The following is a 21036-nucleotide window of genomic DNA, read 5'->3' on the forward strand; positions in this document are numbered from 1 at the left end:
CTAAAAAGCAGTTCTGGACCTCCCACTCTTCCACCTCAAGTTTCCAGGCACCAAATGGAATGGTCACAGCTCTGGCCAGGGTCCTACAGGTTAAATGTAGTGCTACAAGGGGATGCTGGTTTATTTTCTAGCACAATAATAACCTCTAAGTCTTCCTTACAAGACAAATCATAGAATTGCAGAATGTTTTGTGTTGGAAGAGACCTTAAAGATCATCTCATTCCAACCCCCCTGCCATGGGACTCCTTCCACTGGAGCAGGTTCCTCAGAGCCCCATCCAGCCTGGCCTGGGACACTTCCAGGGATGGGGCAGCCACAGCTTCTCTGGGAAACCTGTGCCAGGGCCTCAGCACCTTCATAGGGAAGAACTTCGTCCCTATATCCAATTTAAGTCTGCCCTCTGTCAAAGTCATTTCCCCTTGTTCTGTCACTACACTGCCCTTGTGAAAAGTTGCTCTCCAGCTCTCTTGCAGCCCCTTTAGGCACTGGAAAGCTGCTACAAGGTCTCCCAGACCCTTTTCTTCTCCAGGGTGAATAACCCAAATTCTCAGCCTGTCTTCTCAGGAGAGGTGCTCCAGCCCTCTGAGCATCTTTGTGGCCTTCTCTGGACTCAGGCCAGCAGGTCTGTGCCCTTTTCTTGTTGGGGGCCCCAGAGCTGGATGCAGAGCTCTGGGTGGGATCTCACCAAAGCAGAACAGAGCAGAGCAGAGCAGAGCAGAGCAGAGCAGAGCAGAGCAGAGCAGAGCAGAGCAGAGCAGAGCAGAGCAGAGCAGAGCAGAGCAGGGCAGGATCCCCTCCCTTGTCCTGATGCCCACGGTGCTCTGGATGCAGCCCAGGGCACATTTGGCTTTCTGGGCTGTGAGTGCACATTGCTGGGTCCTGTTGAGCTTCCTGTCAACCAACACCCCCAATTCCTTCTCCTCAGGGCTGTTCTCAACCCATTCTCAGCCCAGCCTGTGTTTGTGCTGGGCGTTGCCCCAGCCCAGGTGCAGGACCTTGCTCTTGGCCCTGCTGAACTCGGTGAGGTTCTCCTGAGCCTCTCCAGGCTGTCCGTGTCCCTCTGGACAGCATCCCTGCCCTCCAGCGTGCCCACTGCAGCACACAGCTTGGTGTTGCCAGCGTGGTGTCCCCCATCCCACTTTGCACACGCTCCACAGGAAAAGCCACTTAACAGAGCAATCTTTATTGTCAAGGTAAGCTATAAATAATCCATTTTTTTCTCATTAAAACTTGTGAGAATCAGTTCTACTCCCCAGCCTAAATAAAATAATCAGGAATAAAGGTAAAGAAATTCTTTTCTAGGCAGTTTAGGCAGTTGTAGGATTTTAATGCCAAATCTGAAGCAATTTTTCTATTAAATAAATTTTCTGTTTACCAATGCAAGCAGTTTTATTTTATGATCAATCACAGAAGTTACCATATAATTTCTTATATGATATACTATTCCCAGTATTTATGCCCTTAGAGTAAAAAGTTGTCTTTTTTTTTTTTTGAACAGAAATGCTCTCAAATGTTTAAAATACTTTCTAAAAATCAGCATGTATGTAGTTCTGTAGGTTTTACCAGAGGTGTATAATTTTTCAGCATTACTTCTTAATGCCAGTTTCCTGAAGGAGCTTTGACTACAAAAGGCATGAATATATTTTCAAAGGATGATGGATAAATTGGTGGGTGGTAATATAATATATCTTAGGCAGCTGATCAGGGCTTTTTATCCTCTGCCTGTCTTTTAGTTATACACAATTTCAAGATAATTATGGTCTATAAGAATGTCTTTTCCCCTTCCTACTACCAGCAATATTTGTCTTGGTTATAGGTTCAAGAAACTTCCAATCACATCACAAAATTGAAATAGGGCAATTATGGCATCTCAGCAGAGAACTGAACATGCAAATAGACTGACCACACAATATGGATATTTAATATGAATACAGTATGGACAGTTAATGAACTGGCTTTATGAAATACACCAGTTAATTAGATACTAGCTATGGAATATATTGAATCCATACTTGAGTTTTACAAAATAAACCCCATGCATAACATGTAATTCAGATTGGTATCTACCATGTCTGTGTTACCTTTCCAGTCAAGAATACAGTTCAATCAGATACTGAAAGTAAATTAATTACTAATCTCATTAAATAAAGTACCATGTTATTCAATGGTCAGATATGCTGTATTAAAATCCCAACTCCGTGGAATCATCCAAATCCCAAGCAGTTCATTTTCATGACAGGAGAGGTCTTCTTGAAGTGCCTGAAGGTGAGGGTTACTTCACTGACACAATACAAATCAGAGCAATTAACTCGACTGTGCCTTGTCTGCTAAACAAAGGAAGTGCTGAATAGCCAAGGTGAGAGTAAACAGCACAGACAAGAATATTGTTGGATACACAAGGACACAAAGGAAAGAAGAAATCAAAACAGGATTATGTTTTCCTTGACCTTCCTGCAGCAATATTGTCCCTCCATTTATAGTCTCTTATAGTGGCACTACTATGGAGTTACAACAGAGAAATGCAGCATTCCTGCCTAGTCTCTACCCCAGAAAATTTAAGAAGGAAAATTCTGATATTCCATAGCAGACAACAGAGCTGGATAAGGCACACCAAACTAACTAACCCCAAACCCAAAGTGGTACAAGATGTACGGCAGATACATGTAACAATGTCTGTTGATTATCACATAAAGGCATAAAGGAGCGAGAAAAAACACGACAGGATACGAACAACCCAATCAAAGGTAAATGAAAGAAAAATAGAATGTACATTAGCTACTCCATTTTAAGAAAATTTAATGCAATGCAATAAAAATACTAATTTGGATAATCCAATCTCAATGAGAAAAACAACTGTAACAATCATGTTGTATCATCAGGGAGTCAATACTCAATTATCAGTTATTTAAAACCACTTAATTAAAAAAATATAGCACATTCTTATGTAATTCATACTTGAAAATCAAATTTTCACCTCTTTGTTTAACCTTTATTCTAAACCACAAGTGAGAAAAAAATTCACCCTTAAAGGAACTCTCTTTACGTTCAAGATCATTAAAAAATGATTTTTCACAACCACAATAATTTAATTTCATTAAGAATACACTTCTTCCAGAATATTGGAGCTAATATTCAATAGGTAAGGCATAGAATTTACCATCCCTAGATAGGAAAACAGAAGAGTAATCATTTTGTCCAGAAATAGTCTCTGAAGACACTTAAGGAAATAGCCAGACTTCACTTGATGCAGAATTAATCAGTAAATTACATGTTACTTCTGATATTAGGAAAACGCAGCCTTAGAAAGACATAAAATATTTAATGGAATTTGGTAAGATTATCCTCACACTTCAGCATTTTTTGCACTGTTGATCAGGCTTTTTCCCTTATGTAATTTTCTCATAACTGAAACTATCAGTGTTTGATTGGGAGTCCACTGAAGTCTGAAGGGATCCTTTCTGTATGACCTCATGCAAAGTTGACCATGTTCCCTAGCACAAAAAAGAGTCAGAATGAAATGTTAAATGTAAAGGAAATAGTAAAGATGTTAAATGATGGTTTTATTTTCTACAGGAAACTACAATAAATATCCACACAAACTGTACATTGTTTCTACCACAACATACTGGATGTAGCTTAGCTACTCTTCCTCCTAGGCAGGAGGAAACTGTAAGCAGTTTGGTTTAGTGAAACCATTCCACTAAACCAGCCAGGCTGCCTGCTTTTCATCCATAACCAAAATAAAGAATAAACAGGTTCTGAGCCTGATTTGGCCTTGGGAGGATCTTACTCCATTGTCCATAGATAGGGACCTGAAATTAATTCCCAAACCTGGCTAGTGGAAATACTCATGTACTTCCCAACACATTCTTATGAATTACCAAGATTAATTCATTTGTTGCTACACAATATACACACTCTAAAATGCATTTAATTCATCAAGAGATTACAGGTTTACTTATGAAAAGCCGTGGGTCTTACTTACCTTCAAAATGTTGTCAGGATGCTCTTTGGCAGAAGCAACAAAGAGGTCATGTCCACAGACAATTCCCTCTGCGAGGAAATACTTGAACAACAAATTGGAGTAAAGACCATATTTATCCTCCTCTGTGAAAACAAGAATAGTTGGATATTTTAGGGGTTTTTTTTGTTAGATAAATTGCCCATCTGTAGGTTTACAACACTGAAAAAGGCCTCTTTGGGTCATCTCCTGGATTATGTAATGTACAACAGAGATCAAAGGTAAAACAGGACTCCAAAATTTTTAAAATTATGCTTGATAATATTGTATTTCTAATTTTTCAAGCCAGAGGAAGAGTTCTCAATCAGGCATTTGATTCTAAGACATGGATGGGATACAGAAAGAATGCTATATTCCTTACAAGCCTTCCCATAAGTATCAACTGAGATGGCTGAATTTATGAATTAATGGGAGGGGGTTCCTTAATTTAGGAGAAATATGTTAATATTGATATTCTTAGTGCTTAAAACTTGCTTAAAATATTTGTTACCTGATGCTTTTCAAAATTCAGACAGATTTGGCATTCTAAGCCTATAGAGGTAACATTCAGAATAGAGACATTCCTAATGTCTGCACTTCTTCCAAAGTTGTGAAAAGTACAAAAACCAAATGGATATATTGAAGAAACCAAACAATCAGCAATGCTGTTTCTGAAACCTAACCAGTGCAAAATCAGAACTAATTCAAAAGTGTTGTGAATTTACAGTTTAAGCAGTGAGATAATACCTGTTAGCAGACAGTGTGAACACTGGCCCACTGAAATGAAAACACAAACTCTGACTTCAGAAAGGCCAGCATTTCCTTCAGCTTCCCTGGTGCAAGTTAAGTGTCAGAAATTACCAGAATTAGGAAGCCTTAATGAACTCATGCAATTAAAACTTAGCATTATTTCAAAATATGGGATGTGGATGTGCGCATAACAACTAAAATCTGAACCATCTCTGATGTTCTTTATTTGTAGGAAACACCACCAATAGCAGTGATAATGCTTTTTATGTTTTTTGGGAGAAAAATAAATGTGCTGCATTAGGTTTCAACTTTTCATCTCTTAATCTGGCAGCTGGAAGACAACACACAGGGATGCTGAGGCAGAAAAATACAGAGAGAGAGAGAGATTTCTTTAGACAGAAGCAACAATATTCAATCCATTCTTCATGTGACTTGGAAAATATTTCCTAACTACACATATGAAATAACAAAATTAAAAACAAAAAACCAGTAACAAAGAGAGAAAATAAAAAAGTTGTCATTCATATCCAACCTGCAAAACAAACAGTAAAGAGGAAAAATAAAAATATTCTCATTTTGACATGTATCAGAATCAAAAGGAGTCAATGGAGTGAAGGAGAAAAGGAAACAAGGAAAGTGTATATCCATAAAGGAAAAAGAAAACTAACAGCAATGAGGAAACTTAAGAAACAAATCACAGGAAATTATTGTTGGACTGCTACAATTCTAGTATCTTGCACGTGCACTGGTATTTTCAGTGTTTAGATTAACAAGAAAATCAAGCCATAAGTATTCAAAACTACTGGAAAAAACCCAGCTCTCCAAGAGATATTCCCCAACTTCCACAGGATATTAGGCAAAACAGAATTTATTTCCCACTTTTTAAAATTTTACTTTTAAATTCAGTATTTGGGATGGTAGAGTCACTATAAGTTACTCTTAAGCATTAGCTCAAAACAGAAAAATGTTTCATAACCCAGTCACTAAGACAGGAAGTTACATAAAATTGGATATCCAAAGAAGCCAAAGGGAATGCAATAATTACAACACGCTTACTACTAGTACTGGCTACTCTGCAGTTTGTTGTAGAGTCTTAGGATTTTAAGAATTTAGACTGTATTAATAGAACTTACCTTTGATGCCGTTGACCTGTTTAGGAAGCCATATTAGCCTTCAATGTACTTGCAATAACACACTAATTTTTAAATAATGGTCTTGTGACAAAGACATAAAAATGTCTATGTCTGAATCATAAAAACCACAGGACTGACAAAAGCTTACTGGTGACAGTACTGGGTTCCTAGCCATAATTTCATCAGGATGGATTTCCAAAGAATTACAAACTGCAAATTTACTTGATAATTTGGAGCTTTTAATTAAATATTAGATAGAGTTTTATTCTTGCATCCTTATAAAGCCATTAATAGTGTTACTGAAGAACTGTCTGCCTACTAACTCAGTGATCAGGCTGAGGATGTAGATCCACGTATGAGGATCAGGTGGACACAAGACTCAGATAAAAGTGAAACACTTCCACTGCAGAAACAAAAGGCAGAACTGACAATACCTAAGGTTCTGAAGAAGTATTACCATCATACTTGGTAAATACAGTCTTTGTAGCCTGCTCAAATCTTAAACTGTTTCAAGTGGCAAATAAAACCCCTATGCTGAGTAAGTGTCCCTTTTAACTGCAGTCCAGAACACAGACAGCTCCTGCCCCCTCAAACATTGGCTTTCTCTAATTATTCATGCTGTGGTTGATTATTGCATTATCATCAGTAATATACTATTCACAGTATATTGATTTCCACGTGCTAATCTCCATCTATGAAGCTCTCAATTTAAGAACCAAAGACCTCTAGAAATCCAAGTGGCAGCATGATATCTACATCTTTTTTAATTGTCTGAGCTACCTGGAATCACATCACTGCAGCAGATGTCACTGGAGGGAGACAATTTTGTTAGATCTCTCTCCCTTTGAACAAAAGAGGAAAAAGAACACTCATCAGGCATTCTGGAAGGATCCTCAGCTGTAACATTTACATCTTCCTTGAATGAAAAATCTTGGGTTCTCAATTTTTATCTACAGGTTAAAGTTCACCTTCTTCACCATCTGAGGCACAGAAACACAGAGTTGATATGTACTTAACTGACATTTAATGGAATATAAGAAAATATCTCATTTAATCCAAGTGTTTTATGGCTTGAGTCTATGTGTACAACTATATAGACAGTCTTTCTGGATCATCATTTTTGATACTAATTATTCCTTAGCAAGTAAAGAATATACTCATTTTTTTGTGCCAAACATAACACAAAAACTCCAAAAACCATGGATAAATACAAGAAATCATATGATGTGTTGGTGATTATTTAACTAAGCTAAGAAGAAATATGGCTGTAATTGTTGAGAAGCATTTTTCTCAAATTTTATTTGAAATGTTGAAATGTTAAAACATATTCTAAAAATAAAGCAATGAAGAACAGAGATATAGACCTTTTAACTGACTTATCGAAGATGATAATTAATTTTGTTGACTCATTTATTTGTAATATAACAGGGCTAGAGAGGTTCTTACACTGCCACACCCTTCCTAAGCATATTTTTGAAAACCAACAAGGAATGTTCAAGTCAGCAAATTAAAAACACATTCAGTGTAAGGACACATCATTTTAACATAAGCCTTTCCTTTCTTTTTAAATGGATTTTCATAAGAGTAAATTTATAGTAAAAAAAGTAAATTAAGAATTGGAGAGCGATCTAAATATAAACCACCTCGTAGTCTCCCTACAGTACTCTAAGGATTAGATGTGTCTCAGAAAGCCTTTACAAACAGTGTATCTGGAATTGTGAAAGCCAATGCATCTGTAAGAATCCCTCAGTTCTTCAATTTGTCAGATAGAGGATGCTTTTTATTGATTCATTTCTAGGTCACTAAACTTTTGTGGTATTCAAAAGATCTAAAGTGCATCCATATGGGGCTTTTCTGATAGCATCCATTGTACCCTGGTTTCAATAGTTACGTTACTATTCAAAACCAAAGGAGTACAGCTTTCTTCTTGTAAATAAACAAACAAATCATTTAGCACAGGTACTTCAGCAGCTCACTGATTACTTTCATAGAATCCCAGAATAAAATTCTTTTCTGATAATGCTTGGACTTAGCATTTGAATGGTTATGATAGATTTTCAACTGTTACCCTTATCTTTCCAAACTCCTCCACATCCTAAAGAACTACCCTCACTCAGTACTTGTAGGAATGAACTTCAGATCATTTTAGTCAGTACTTAGGACAAGCCTGGCCCAAACCTTTAGTCTCAGCCTCCACACTAAAGAGCTGCCCCATCAGCAGCCTCCATTGTCAACTTCACTTCCAGCTACTAAGGCACATAAACAAATAAGACTCTGGCAGCTGCAGCCTCTTTTCTGGGTCCAGTCACTGCAAGTCACACAGCACGGCGGAGCTTTCTCCGATTCTTTTGGAACAAAGAGTGTTCTCCAGCTAAGTAGCAGGTGAGTAACTAGTGAAGCGTGAAACTATACAAGGAAAAGAGATTATTTACCTAGAAGTTATGCATATTGTATCCAGGACAAAAGCTCTTCTGATCCTACAGATAAGGACATAAATAAAATAGTCTATTGTGATGGCTTATCCATTGGTCTCTTTCCAGATGAGCGTGCTTTCATGACTGAAACAGTCATGGAGAAAGAGCAGTATTGTCACTATGAGCACAGTGAATTCCAACATATAACCTTGCTGAACACTAAGGATAAAGACCAATTCCTATTTATGGGTCCTTTCAGCACTACACTGTATAGGCCACCAAATACATACGGGACATTCTTGACACCTTTGTGCACGGACTGTCTGTAGCTGCTACTCAAAGAAATTTGTGGGTTGTAGAATTAGGTATAGAATCTTAAGGCTTCTATCTAGGGCACAGAAAACAAAAGAGAGCAGATATATGTGAGGCACTGTAAAAATGTAATTTATTTAAAAATTAGGAAAACAAATCTAATTACAGAAATTGGTATGTAACCATGTGACCCTAAGGAAAAACTCCCTCTGCACAGAGGCATTCATGTGCCAAGAGAGGGATGCAGAATAAGCACTAGAACTGGAAGAGGAATAAAAAGTCAGGAACAAAATCCACTGTAAGGTAACAAATATCTACAAATACTTTATTTATAATACCTGACTTTCAAACATGACTATATTAAACAGCATGAAGGTCTTTGAAAAATTTCAGTGGTCATTTGTAGTATAATTGCTTAAAATTACGAGAGCTGTAAGAGGAAAGAATAAGCCTGCAACAATGTAATGTACAGATGGCTTATTTTTTTTTTCTCTGTACAAAGTCTAGACAGGTTGCCCTAAAGCTGCCAAAAGCCTGTCATAGCCTATCAGTATTGATATTTTTACCAGATAGATGGTTGTACACTGTGGTACTGTGACCTAAGGTGTGTCTTTCTCTAACTATGAAACATCTCTCTAAATTGCTGCAGGTTATAAAATGAGATTATTTTAATAATCTGAAATTCCATTTAAAAGATACTTTTCTAATGTCCACATTTACTAAGCTTGAGGGGATATACTTTGTGTCACTTGCATTTAATTAGCACATGCCAAACCAGAGTTGTCAAACATATAACTTACAATATTTGGCATTTGGCCATACTTCAGGTAGGTGAATTCTGCTAACTGATATTTTGTAGAATTATACGTAGCAAATCACTGTTTTGTACCTCTCTTGAGATTATCTTTTTCAGCTTTAAAAAGATCATAAATTCAATTATATTGACAAGTGAAGAGAGCTTTTACCAGTCAGGTTAAATAGCATGCCTAACAAAAATAAGAGTAGCTAATGAAAGTAGTTGAAACTGCTTCAAGGCTTGGAATATACAAGTATAGACCTGTTTTTCACCAGACAATTTTAACTTTTAATAACTGACCTCAGCTACCAACAAAACCCCTCCTACTGACAATCTTTAAAACATTTAGCTGTCAGTGACCTTGTCAAAACTGGGGCTTTTAAAGGTAAGCAAGAGTAGATTCTTACAGGGTGCCCAGGGCACATCTAGTGAGGGTGCTGTAGCTCATTGTGCAGAATGTGTTATATAAACAAAACTTACATTTAAAAACAAAATAACATTCTCCTGCAAACTCTTCCTGGGATGGCAACACACACATGCAACAGCTTGAAGTACATTGGAGTGGAGAGGGGAAGGAGTGAGCTTACTCTACTTGTTTGTTTTGAAAAGGGAGACTCTTCCAGGAAGCTGATCTTCAGCAGGTTCCAATAAAACCACAAACGTGTGGTCTAACAATGAACAAGCTGCTTTGATGGGGTTCCACATCAGAATGCTTCTTAGAAACCCACTATTGTAAGAATTTTTTTAAACTAAAGTACTAGGTTAAAATCCTAATTCTTATTAGATGAACAAACCCCAGGAAGTTTCAAGCTGCTCTGATAGGTAGGGTCTTCCATGAGAATACCATGTGCTTCAACTCTTTAATTTTCATATAATTAAAACATTGTCAAAAGAATATACTACAGAATTAAGTTCAACTGAAAATCACAGCGCTCTTTATTATCAATTGAGTTTAAAAAACTTGTGCACTTACGTTTCAGACAATATTATACAGTCTTATCGAATAACCTGTGCCATTACTACATTTTCAGAACACAACAGTTAAAATAAATATTTTAATACCCTGAATCTACTATTATTTGGTTAAATTAACCAAGATAATGCATCAAATAATGAAGACGAGCATTTAATTTGCAAAGGGAGCTAAGCTAAAAGTAATGCAATTTATTCTCGCCTTAGAGAATGTTGAAGGAAGGGGGAAGAATTTAACCTTTTTATAACACTTTGAGCACAACACAGAAAGATCTTCCTAGGAGGTTTATCACTGACAGCTTCAATCCTGATAATATTAAGCTTGCCTAGACTAATCTCATGACAGAATTTCTTGGTATGCTGACAGGATAATCTAACAATGCCATTACAATGTTACCCACACCAACTTCAAAAATTAGTCTCAAAATTTTTAGACTAATGAGTCACGAATAAATACAGGTCCTGCTTTAAGACTTTTTGTATATAATTATACATTTCAAAATAACATTTGGTAAGTCTCATTTGGGAAAAAAATTAGTTTCCAGTTCTAAAAGAGACATTCTCATTTGGATTTCTGTCAAGCTGTTTCGTATCAGATCACAAGTACACAACCAACACAGGGGATAAGCAAACTAAAATCTACCACTGAGTATGGCCAGATATGCACTCAGAGGAAACAAAGTTCACGTAAAAATCCTTCCAAGAAAAATCTTCCATCGAGTCAGCAGCATCTGCATGACTGTTCTCCACATCCACAACACCCTGTGGTGAAGTATTGCACCACTTCTTTTAATTAATGACAATTTTCCTGCTAGTAGGTTCACTGGATTCCACCCAGCGTGTCTACTGGAAGAGGCAGTGAATATTGTAATGGAAAGACACAATTAATCTAGTCTCACAATCTCTGATTTATGTAAATCATAATAGGTTCTAATTTTTTTTCCCTTCTTCCTTTACCACAGCAAGATAGCAGCTCTTCTCAAACTGAAAATAGTTGGAATTAGGTAACATCAGTTATTTTTTCTGGCAAGTAATGAATCAAACTACTGAATCTGCACCACACCATACACTAATTTATATACTTTTGTAAAAATCAACATTTTCTAAGACTCAGTGACACATCAACAACTGTCTCTAATGGATAAAATGCAAAATATAGACTTGTCTTGAAATAACAACAAGCCATAATGAAAACAATAACCTTGCTCAGTGGCAAACTGAAAATTTTATTCAGTTTCTAGTGCAGGTTACATGGGTCCTATACCTACAGGAAGCAACATGCTGTAATTCTAACAGTGGCTAAAAGAGATTTCAAGTAGGTTTTTCCCAAATCCCACTGTTCATTTCTTTAGTGTTGAGACCAATTTTTGAACTGTAACAATTCAAAATAGGTAACCAAAACTCTAGATACAAATTCAGTTTCCCGAGCAATGGTTGTCTTTCCACAGGGCAAGTAAACACAAATAAAATATTGAGATCACAATGTTTTCATTCCTTTTAGAAAATGAACGAAAATCACTGATTAGGTCTGTCTCAAAGCTGAAAAGCCACACTCTGAAGAGCTTCTATTGGTGTCTACCACTAGAGACAATCAGGCTCTTAAAACACTACAGGCACAACTTCTTTGAAACCACCCAAATCACCCCATGATGTGCCAGCCTGCTTTGTTCCTAGGCAATGCTATCAATTAGGAGAGTCATGACATTCAAGTGCTCCTTCAGGGTGGAGATTAATACAAGAATTCTTAATTTTTATGCTGGTTTTGGATCAACTCAGTCAAACAGGAAGGAAAGCTGGACCCCTCAGCTGCAGTGGAGACATGGTCCCAGAGAGTTGCACTGTGGTCTGTAAAGGGAATTCTGGTGTAACCTATTTAATCACCTCAGTGTGCCTCATCCACACCCTGACAGAAAGCAGGCTTCCATCACCTTGCTCTCAGCTGATTCTGCCAACCAAAAGATTGAAAGGTTCTGCACTGCGCATCTTCCTCAGATAGCCAAACTTAAACAAACCCCTTTTTGATGATACACAGTTTGAATCTAACAGCACTTTACAAAATCTTAACTAATTTGCTAATAAGTCCTGAATTATGCTAAACGCCCTGTTTTCAAACAGAATTCTGGGGTATTCTTTGTGGGTGCTAAAGCCTGTCTAAAATTAAGGTTTTGATTCACCTCCAGTAATTCTTGAGATAGACAACAGTCCATTTTGAAGGCTACACAAAGTGAAGGAACCTGAGAGTTATACTTTCTTGAAGTCTGACTTCAAAAAACAGTGAAAAGAAAGGCTGTTTAATGAACACATTAAAGAGTAAAATGCTTCAGAATATGGCCTTGAAGTATCTATATATTCTATACTAACCAATAAGAAGAAGGGTTCCAACAGCTACGCCTCCACCTGGAAACAAAACAAAATGAAGAATAAAGTAAGACTACATTTTAATACTATGTTAGAGAACAATTAACTTTTCTTAGTTTATAAGTCAAAGAAAGGTGATAACGGGGAATTTTAAAATACAAAAGTGAACAACATTTTAATTACCTTTGCAATACTTACTACAATTCTCTATTATGAAATAATTATACATTACATGTAATTATATACTGCACATTACAATTACTTTCACAATATACTGTACTATCATCATTGTGGTAAAAAGATCCTGCAGAGCTCTACACAACCACGCTCAAGTACTACACTGGTGATGTACGGTCTGAGCCAGCAGATTTTTACTGCAATGACTCAAGTGAGTAAACATTGATTTAATATTAATCACTGTCAAGTGATATTCCTTTGCATCAAGAAGGATGTAAGCTAAGTGACCTACTAAGATTTTAGTGGATTTTAGCAAATTCCCACCCAAGTCTTGGAGGCAAAATCCTGGCTCCACTGCTTATCTTACTGCTGAGAACTGACATGGCAGCAAGACTTTCACCCATTGAAACCTGGACTGAGAGATCATAAATGTCACAACACACACCATGAAAAAACATGCACTATTGAAGACATTAAAGTCCTTTATAGTAGGTCTTGGACATAACTACTCCATGAATTCCTTTACAAGGACAGTGAAAGAAGAACTCGTTTTATTTTAGGGAAAGAGTACACTGATTTATAATCCAAATTCCAAGTATTACAATAGTGGAATACCTGAAATCAGACTAATTTTTAAACAATTATATAGGACTGTGACAGGAAAGCTAAAAATCCCTGGAAGTGTTCAAATGACCATAGGTAACCAGCCCACTGAAGTGTTTTGCATGGAAACTGCAGGATGGTGTCTGCCATTTTGTACTCATTTAAAAGCAAGTTAGGAACAAACTCATTGATGAATCCCATCATCACAGTATGCAAAGCTCCAAAAGTCAATTCTGGACTGCACGCATGGACTCCAGTGAACAGGATCTTTCATTTTAAACATTTGTAAGAACTCAATAAACTCCACTAGAAACTGATTCCAATATGAGTTGGATGAACTTCTTAATTTTCAGCTCTGCTAGTGGGACTACAAATGCCTGTAGTGTCTGTAATCTTGCTGTATACCCAGAAGAAAGAAAAAGCAAATTGCTCTCCCATAGGCTGAAAAGTGCTAATATTGTTGCATAACAGCACCTGAATTAAAACCAAAACAGGATCACTTTACCATCATGCCATAATGCACCATAAGTCGAGCAGTACTTGGCAGTTAAAGTGTTTAGTCAGCTACTAATTTCACAGTTACAGAGAAGCAGATGTTTCAAGCTAAACTCCTGAGTCAAGATGTACAAATGCCTCAATATCTACAGCAAGCTGATCAGGTAATCAAGCATTTTCTAGATATTAAAAAAAACCGAAACCCATACCAATTTTAACTGCTGTTTATCAGAAAGTTAGAATCACTTGTGAAACCCCCACGTTCTAAGCCAATTTTTTCCATTTGTTTGTTCAGGAGATAAATGCAAATGAACCCAAAAGATGTGCCACAGGAAAAAAAAACAAAGACCAAAATCTGAAATCATACCAAAGTTTGATACAAAATATGCTTCCAATTTCCACTGCATTTAATTGTTCAGGAAGACAGAACACACAGGTTACTAACGACAGTTGTTTAAAATGAACACATGCTCTATACAGTCCATAGTAAAGAAAAGCTTCAAATGTTGAGATTTTACCAAATCCTAGGTTAACATTGAAAATATGATTAAACAGCCATAAGTAATGTATTACCTCATGGCAGTAAGGATTTTAAAACCTTGGCTAGAAACAAGTTCACTTGTAGCCACAACAAGAGTACTGTCTCTTTTGCTTTTACAGCGAATTTGTTTGTCAAGTACTGCAACCAAAATTCTCTTAAGCTGTATTTCCAGATCATCAATGGTACTGTTTCTACAAGCCAGAGCTGTAACATATGTGCACCTACTCTGGTTGCTAAAGGCAAACTCAGGTCAGAGTATTGTCTTTATGTTATTAGATGTAGTGAGTGGTTTGAACAAGTGTCTTCTATTAGAGGGAATGCAAAACTACTGCAGTTACCATGGTTACATCTTCATATTACAACAAGCAACACCACTAGAAAATTAAACAAAAGCCAGACAACAGGAAAAAACAGCAGGAATGCTGATGGAATCAGAAGGAAGAGGCAAAATCTTGAAGTTTCCCAAGAAAGCTGCTGTGAACTTATTATTCTTCCTAATTTTGCCTTTTTTTTTTTTTGCTAGTATCTAAGGCAGTAGCATGTATAAACATCTAAGCAAGACTTGTAACTTTCTACATTGCTGCTTACTGCAGAGAGATTTAAGATCTTATGCAGAGAAGCACAAAAAACTTTGCAAGCTGAGAAGTGTCCAGATTGTTTTCAAAGCACATCCCTGACCTTTTTTCAGAGCAGCCTGAAACAAAACATTCAATACCAGGCACGTGATGGTTATATCACACAATAGTTGCAGCTCATTGCAGAGAACTGCTCTGGCACACATCAGCCATATGTGGCCCATAAACCTTGAAAGTAAAATTGAATATAAAGTCTGGAAGTGCAGAGTGCCCTGATGGTAACACAGCATTTGAAGTCCAGCATTTATCTACCACTTCTCTTCCAAAGGAAATTCACTCCCTTAGAGTGACCCACAACAATGCAACAATCAGCCAGCAGCTACAGAGTGAAACTCCTCCTCGGGTTCTTTGCCTTTGCCTCTCTCCAGAAGCTCCTCATTAGAGCTGTGTGTAGTAACACCATGCTGTCCCTCCCTCACTCACAAGCTCTACCTTCCTGTCTGGCAAATAATTCTGTATCTGGATTACAAATCCTGAACAGAGTAAACTCAAATTCAGGCCCAAGCCAGAGATCTGCAAGACTGCCTAGTGACTGTTACAAAGTATGTCTATGAAAATACCAGACTAAAAGAGTTCCTAGTAACTTCCACTGGGAATTTATACAGCAAAAAGGATTGTCCTCAGTCCCTGGTAACAATAAAAATTAAACATTTTTACAGTCAATTATTTAACTCCTAGTGGGCAAGACAAAAGAAGAAAAGTACCAATATTCTTTCAGAAACACATAAACAGCACTCTGCAACACATTTATGAAGCATTTCCACACCCAGAAAAAGAACACAACGCTTGTAGAGTCAGCAGCACAGTGGGCTGCACCATCAGAGGCTCAGTCAGATGCTCAAAGGATGTTCCCGTGGACTCAGCACTCACCAGATCACACCTGGAACACGAGGCCCAGGTGGCTTTGAGCCCCTCAGTTCAAGAAAGAATAAAGATAAACTGAAGTGAGTCCAGGGAGGAGAATGAAAATGGGGCAACTGATTCAAGAGAAGTGGCTGAAGGAAGGGACAGGAGAGGAAAACCCAAGAGAAACTACTGACACACAGCTGAGCTCTTTACTGAGGTGCAGTGGGAGGGCAACAAGTAATAAATGGGAGCTGAAACAGGGGAGGTTCCCAGTGGATATAAGGAGAAAGAAAATTCCCTACAAAAATAATTAAGCATTGGACTGGGTTATCCGGAGGTGTTGCAAAATCTCTGCCATTGCAGAGTTTCAAGACTCCACTGGACAAAGCCCTGAGCAATCAGATCTGAATTCAGAGCTGAGCCTGCTTTAAGGCTGCAGAGGGGAAATTCTTGAAGTCCCTCGTCAGTCTCCAAAATCAGTGATCCTGTACAGGTTCACTTGGCTGGAGGTCTGTTCCAACAATGCCTGGCATCAGTGGAAACTTTATTATAGTCAGCATGCTTAGCATAAGTCTTTCCCGGCCTACCCACTCAGCCTCCAAAAATCGGGATTTAAGGGCTAGGAATTTACCCAAGGTTTAACAGAGGAATGTAGAGTCCAGGTTTTCAGAGATGCTACAACCCAAAAAAACCCATCTAAAAGTATGTTTCATAATTGCTGTTCCTAGAGGCAAGGAATTTCCTTGATGTTCAACTATAAATATTAGTAAGCTCAGGAACTTATGAAATATTTAAAAGCCAAGAAAAATGTAGAAGGGATCCTGGGTTTATTGTAGGTGTCCTCAGTTTCCATAACAAACAACTAATTGTGTTAGCAGGTGCCTAGAATTTTAGGAGGCTTGCCACCACAGGAGCTGTCTGCAACTTCTGAGCCATGCTGTGCAAAATCCACTGTTTCTAAAAGGGAATATGAACTGGAATATTCAATGCAAATCTGCTCTTCATGAAATTAAAAGGCTTCACAAATTACACTCACTTAATGAAATATTTCTCTCTGAAGCAGGAAGAGCTTCCTCCACAATGATCCTAACCCCTGATGAAAGTGCAGGCACACACACACACAAAATTATATATAGGCTGCAAGACCCCTTTATACAATAGATACAAATTTTATATTATCATTAATCATATAGAGTATCCCTAGACAGAAAAGTGGCATAATCTGTGTACTCCAAAGATGAATGAATGAAGCTAAAATCAGCCCATTCTCACTTAAAAGTCCCATGTATGTACATTAAAGATGCACTGCAACTACGTGAAGAGTTAGAGGATCACAGAGCCCTGATGCCCACAGCTAAACCACGCTGTTTATACCAGCAAATGAATTAGTGCTCAGTCCAAGGGAAAGCGCCAGTTCACGACACGGATGATACAGCAATAGTCACAACAGATGAGTCCACGGGAGCACCTCGCACCCTGACAGCAACATCAGGCAAAGGCAGCTCCACAGACAGCAAAACCAACATCAGTGCAATTCATCTAAGTGGGGCACCTTAATGATGGGGCTGTGGCGAGCAAAGCAGAAAAGACACACTGAGAATCCCAACCCATTCCAACCCCTGCCCACCGGAGAGCCCCAGCTGCCCGACGTTCATGCAGCACACACGGCTGTCCAAGCCGAAACGCTCCCAGCCCGGCCCGGGACAGGTGAAACGCTCCCGGCATCGCCGCTAAGCGAATTCCGGCAGGGCTGCTCAGAGCAGCAGAGCCAGCGCACGGCGCACGGCAGCCGCTCCTCCGCACGCTCAAGGCGGCAAACACGCCCTGCCTCGCCCCGTCCTCCTCCCCCCGCCGCCCTCCCGCCGAGCCCCGGGAGCGTGGGGAGGAAGGAAAAGCCTGCGGGAGCAGCCGCGGGGTTCCGGGAGGCGGGGGGCACGCAGGGCCTGGCAAAGGGGAGGGCGGCGGGGGCACAGCACCGGGTCCCAGTCCCGCTCCCACCAACCTAGCACACAGTCCAGGGAGGGCAGCCCGCTGGAGAGCAGCAGCTGCCCGTGGCGCAGCGAGGGCCGGGTGCCCGGGAGGGCGGGCGGCCGCGGCCCGGCCCCGGGCCTGCGCTGGAAGCTGCTGCTGCTGCTGCCCCGCGCCCCGCCGGCCGCCGCCATGTCGGGGCCGGGCAGCCACCGCGGCCGGGCGCGCCGGGCCCGCGCTCCGCCAATGAGAGAGCGGCTCGGGGAACCGCCGCCCAATGGGAGCTCGCGTTGTTGGCACGTGCCGAGGCAGGGGGCGGGGAAGGGCTGAGGGCCCGGCAGCGAGCGGGGAGGTGAGAGCGGGGTCGCGACACCGCGGGGCACCGGCGGCACCGGGGCTTGTCTGGGGCTGAGCGGGCCGGCAGCGGGCACGGGCCGGCGTGGGGAGGTGCGGGGAGTGTGGTACGGGTGCTGTGCACGGGACACCCCGCTTGTCCCGCGGGTGCCCGAGGTGTCTGTAGGGCCGTGAGCGGAGGGGCTCGCGTGGCGCGGCATTAGCCCCGTCGAGAAGAGCCTGGAAGGGAAAAGTACTTGTAAAACGTATTTAAAATACTGCGTGTAGCTTGATATGTTTGGGGTCCCTGCTTGTTTGTACATAGCCACGGGACTGTAGCAAGCGTCTGGTTTAATGCCTTAACTTGGGAGCAAGACCTTGCCATCAGCGTGATGGCCCTGGACCAAGACGTGCGGTAGAAAAAGTTAAAAGACATTAAAATGCTTTGACAAATTCTACTATGTTTGCTTTGTCAGTCAACGCTTTTATGTTCTGAAAGCCAGGGAAGCCCCTGTCAGTATATATATAGAACAACCACTATCGCAAGTATTTTTATATTTGTTTTTCATCTGTTGGTGATTCACATGCATCCCAAGCTGTTTGAAGACACTTGTACGCAGCAGAATATAAAAACGAAGCTTTAATACTATAATCCCTCACTCTTTAACTCCAATGAATAATGTCTACTGTTGTTCTAAGCCAAATTTTTGAACACCTGTGGTTCTTGAGTCTCTTTTTAATTGAAGGGAAAAAATCCTCATGTTAAATATGAGCAGCATGAAAGAGCAACAATATGTGGGCAGTCTTGAACCTCAGAGTTTTCTGTATCCAATTCAAATTCAGGAGCATGAAACTTCAGTCTCCCTAGCTGGGGAAACGATGTTCTTTTTGCTGCTGGCCAAGCTTTTTCACATGCTGGGCAGTGGACAGTTCAAGATCTTTTATCAGGAGTATCAAGAGGTAGCCTTAATATGTTGTATTTTTTGCTAAACTGTGAAATACTGAATAATACTTAATTTTAAGTACAGATTATTGTTTAGTGAAAGGTAGAAGTATCTGTCTGTAGAGGAGAAACTCAAAGGAGGTTGGAAACCATGGCAAGAAATAAATACAGCTGTTTAATTTCATTTCTGTAATACGTGACCAATGAGGTGTGAATATCTGGAATAGGAAAGGCCAACAAAACCAAGACCCAAAGCATAGTTCACAATTCTTTTGAAAGGTTTGGGCATCTGTTTCTGTCAGTGGGATCCTGTGGTGTAAATTCTATCTAACTGAAGAGAAGGCTGAAACATAGAGAGAGTTCTCCACTTGTAAAACATCTCAGTGACTCTGCCATTTGTGACTGTACTGCCATCCCAGAGCCCAAATCCCAGACTATTCAGGTGGGAGTGCTTGCAGGCGTGTGTAACACAGCACCTGCAGGGTGCCTGTAGGAGCCACCCTTTGCTACAGAAGCTCGCAACCCAATGGTAAGGATATTTTGATAAGTCACTGCTTACCTGTCAGAAGGAGAATCAAGTGATAAACTGCATGTACTCAGTCCCTGTGATGGTTTTTTCCCATTCCAAGCAGTACATTTTCTTTCTTTCTTCATTAACACGTAATATTTCCTTGCTTTGTTTTTTATTAAACTAAAATGCACTATTATAGGTTGTCTTAACTTCACAGGATAGGTGTAAACATACATCCAGGGCTGAGCCCTCTTTGTTCCTTAATTTCTCTTCATTACTACTTGCTTAACATGTAAGAACATATTAACATGTTTTTTTAATACTTTTTTAACCTCATTTTGCTACAGGGCAGTTAAAATTGGAGGCTAAATAATTCTTTCTCTTTTTTATTTTTTCTTCCCTTTCCTATTGGGAGCCCCCATAAAGTATTTTGCAAATGGGAATGCCTGTGCCATGCTCCTACCAGTTTTAGTGTTTCTTGGCTAAACTGCACATTTATGGAAATCTCAGTGGCTCAGGAGCTGATCCAGGGGTCAGGATTGCAAAAGAGGAAATCTCACTCCCCTCTCCTCCTCTGTTTCCAATCCAGCAAACTCTGGTGCTTATCAGTTCCCTCCTTGAGCTGATTGAGCTCACTAACCTGACTTGGAACTATCAATTGACTTTCTGAATAGTTTTATTTTGTGCCACCCTGCTGCGCTGGTGCTGTGTGGAAAAGGGCACATATACACCGTGGGGAGGGGCAGCCCAACCTCCCAGCTCTTGCTGGCTGTGAACTCTGGAGTTATTTCAGAATTCCATGGATTTTTACACAAAATTATATTTCTGTTACAATTTTGTTTGTAGACATCCTTCCAAACATAGAGAAATGGTGTCTTACATTGTAACTTACAGTAGCAGAGACTGTTTTAGATATAACAAAAATAATGCAGAAGTAGATACAACTTTTCAGTAGAACGGAACTTTTAAAATATGGCAGTGGTTCTGTTTGTGCTGCTCAGTTCTCCCCAGTCACATTTTAACCTGATGGGTGCAGTTAAAGTCCTACTGATTTAGAAAGCAAGTGGAAATAAGCTATTTTTCAATAGGTGGCGGGGGGTTTAAAATGTTAACATTTTACTACAGTAAAGCTTTCCAACTGCATATGTGCTTATTAAAATACTGATTACAACATCTGACTTTACCTGTATTTCAGACAAATTTCAGAGAAGGAACTAATTTAATGGAAGTCTAATTTCATATCTATTTT

General features: G+C 39.6%; 2 protein-coding genes across 2 annotated transcripts in view; one reads left to right on the forward strand and one right to left on the reverse strand.

Moving 5' to 3' along the window:
- The window catches only part of ELP4 (elongator acetyltransferase complex subunit 4), a 135522-nt gene extending 117283 nt beyond the window's left edge, over positions 1-18239 (reverse strand). Inside the window, exons 1-3 of the mRNA XM_063397971.1 lie at positions 18035-18239; positions 12739-12774; positions 3986-4107 (exon numbers count right to left, since the gene is read on the reverse strand). Coding sequence (XP_063254041.1) covers positions 3986-4107; positions 12739-12774; positions 18035-18194 — 318 coding nt within the window. The 5' untranslated portion in view covers positions 18195-18239. The remainder of the gene's footprint in view (positions 1-3985; positions 4108-12738; positions 12775-18034) is intronic.
- Positions 18240-18289: 50 nt separating this feature from the next.
- The window catches only part of IMMP1L (inner mitochondrial membrane peptidase subunit 1), a 31100-nt gene continuing 28353 nt past the window's right edge, over positions 18290-21036 (forward strand). The window contains exon 1 of the mRNA XM_063397972.1: positions 18290-18352. The gene's annotated coding sequence lies outside the window, so the exon portion shown is untranslated. The remainder of the gene's footprint in view (positions 18353-21036) is intronic.

The sequence above is a fragment of the Prinia subflava genome, chromosome 5 (assembly GCF_021018805.1).
Source record: "Prinia subflava isolate CZ2003 ecotype Zambia chromosome 5, Cam_Psub_1.2, whole genome shotgun sequence".
Lineage (NCBI taxonomy): Eukaryota > Metazoa > Chordata > Aves > Passeriformes > Cisticolidae > Prinia > Prinia subflava.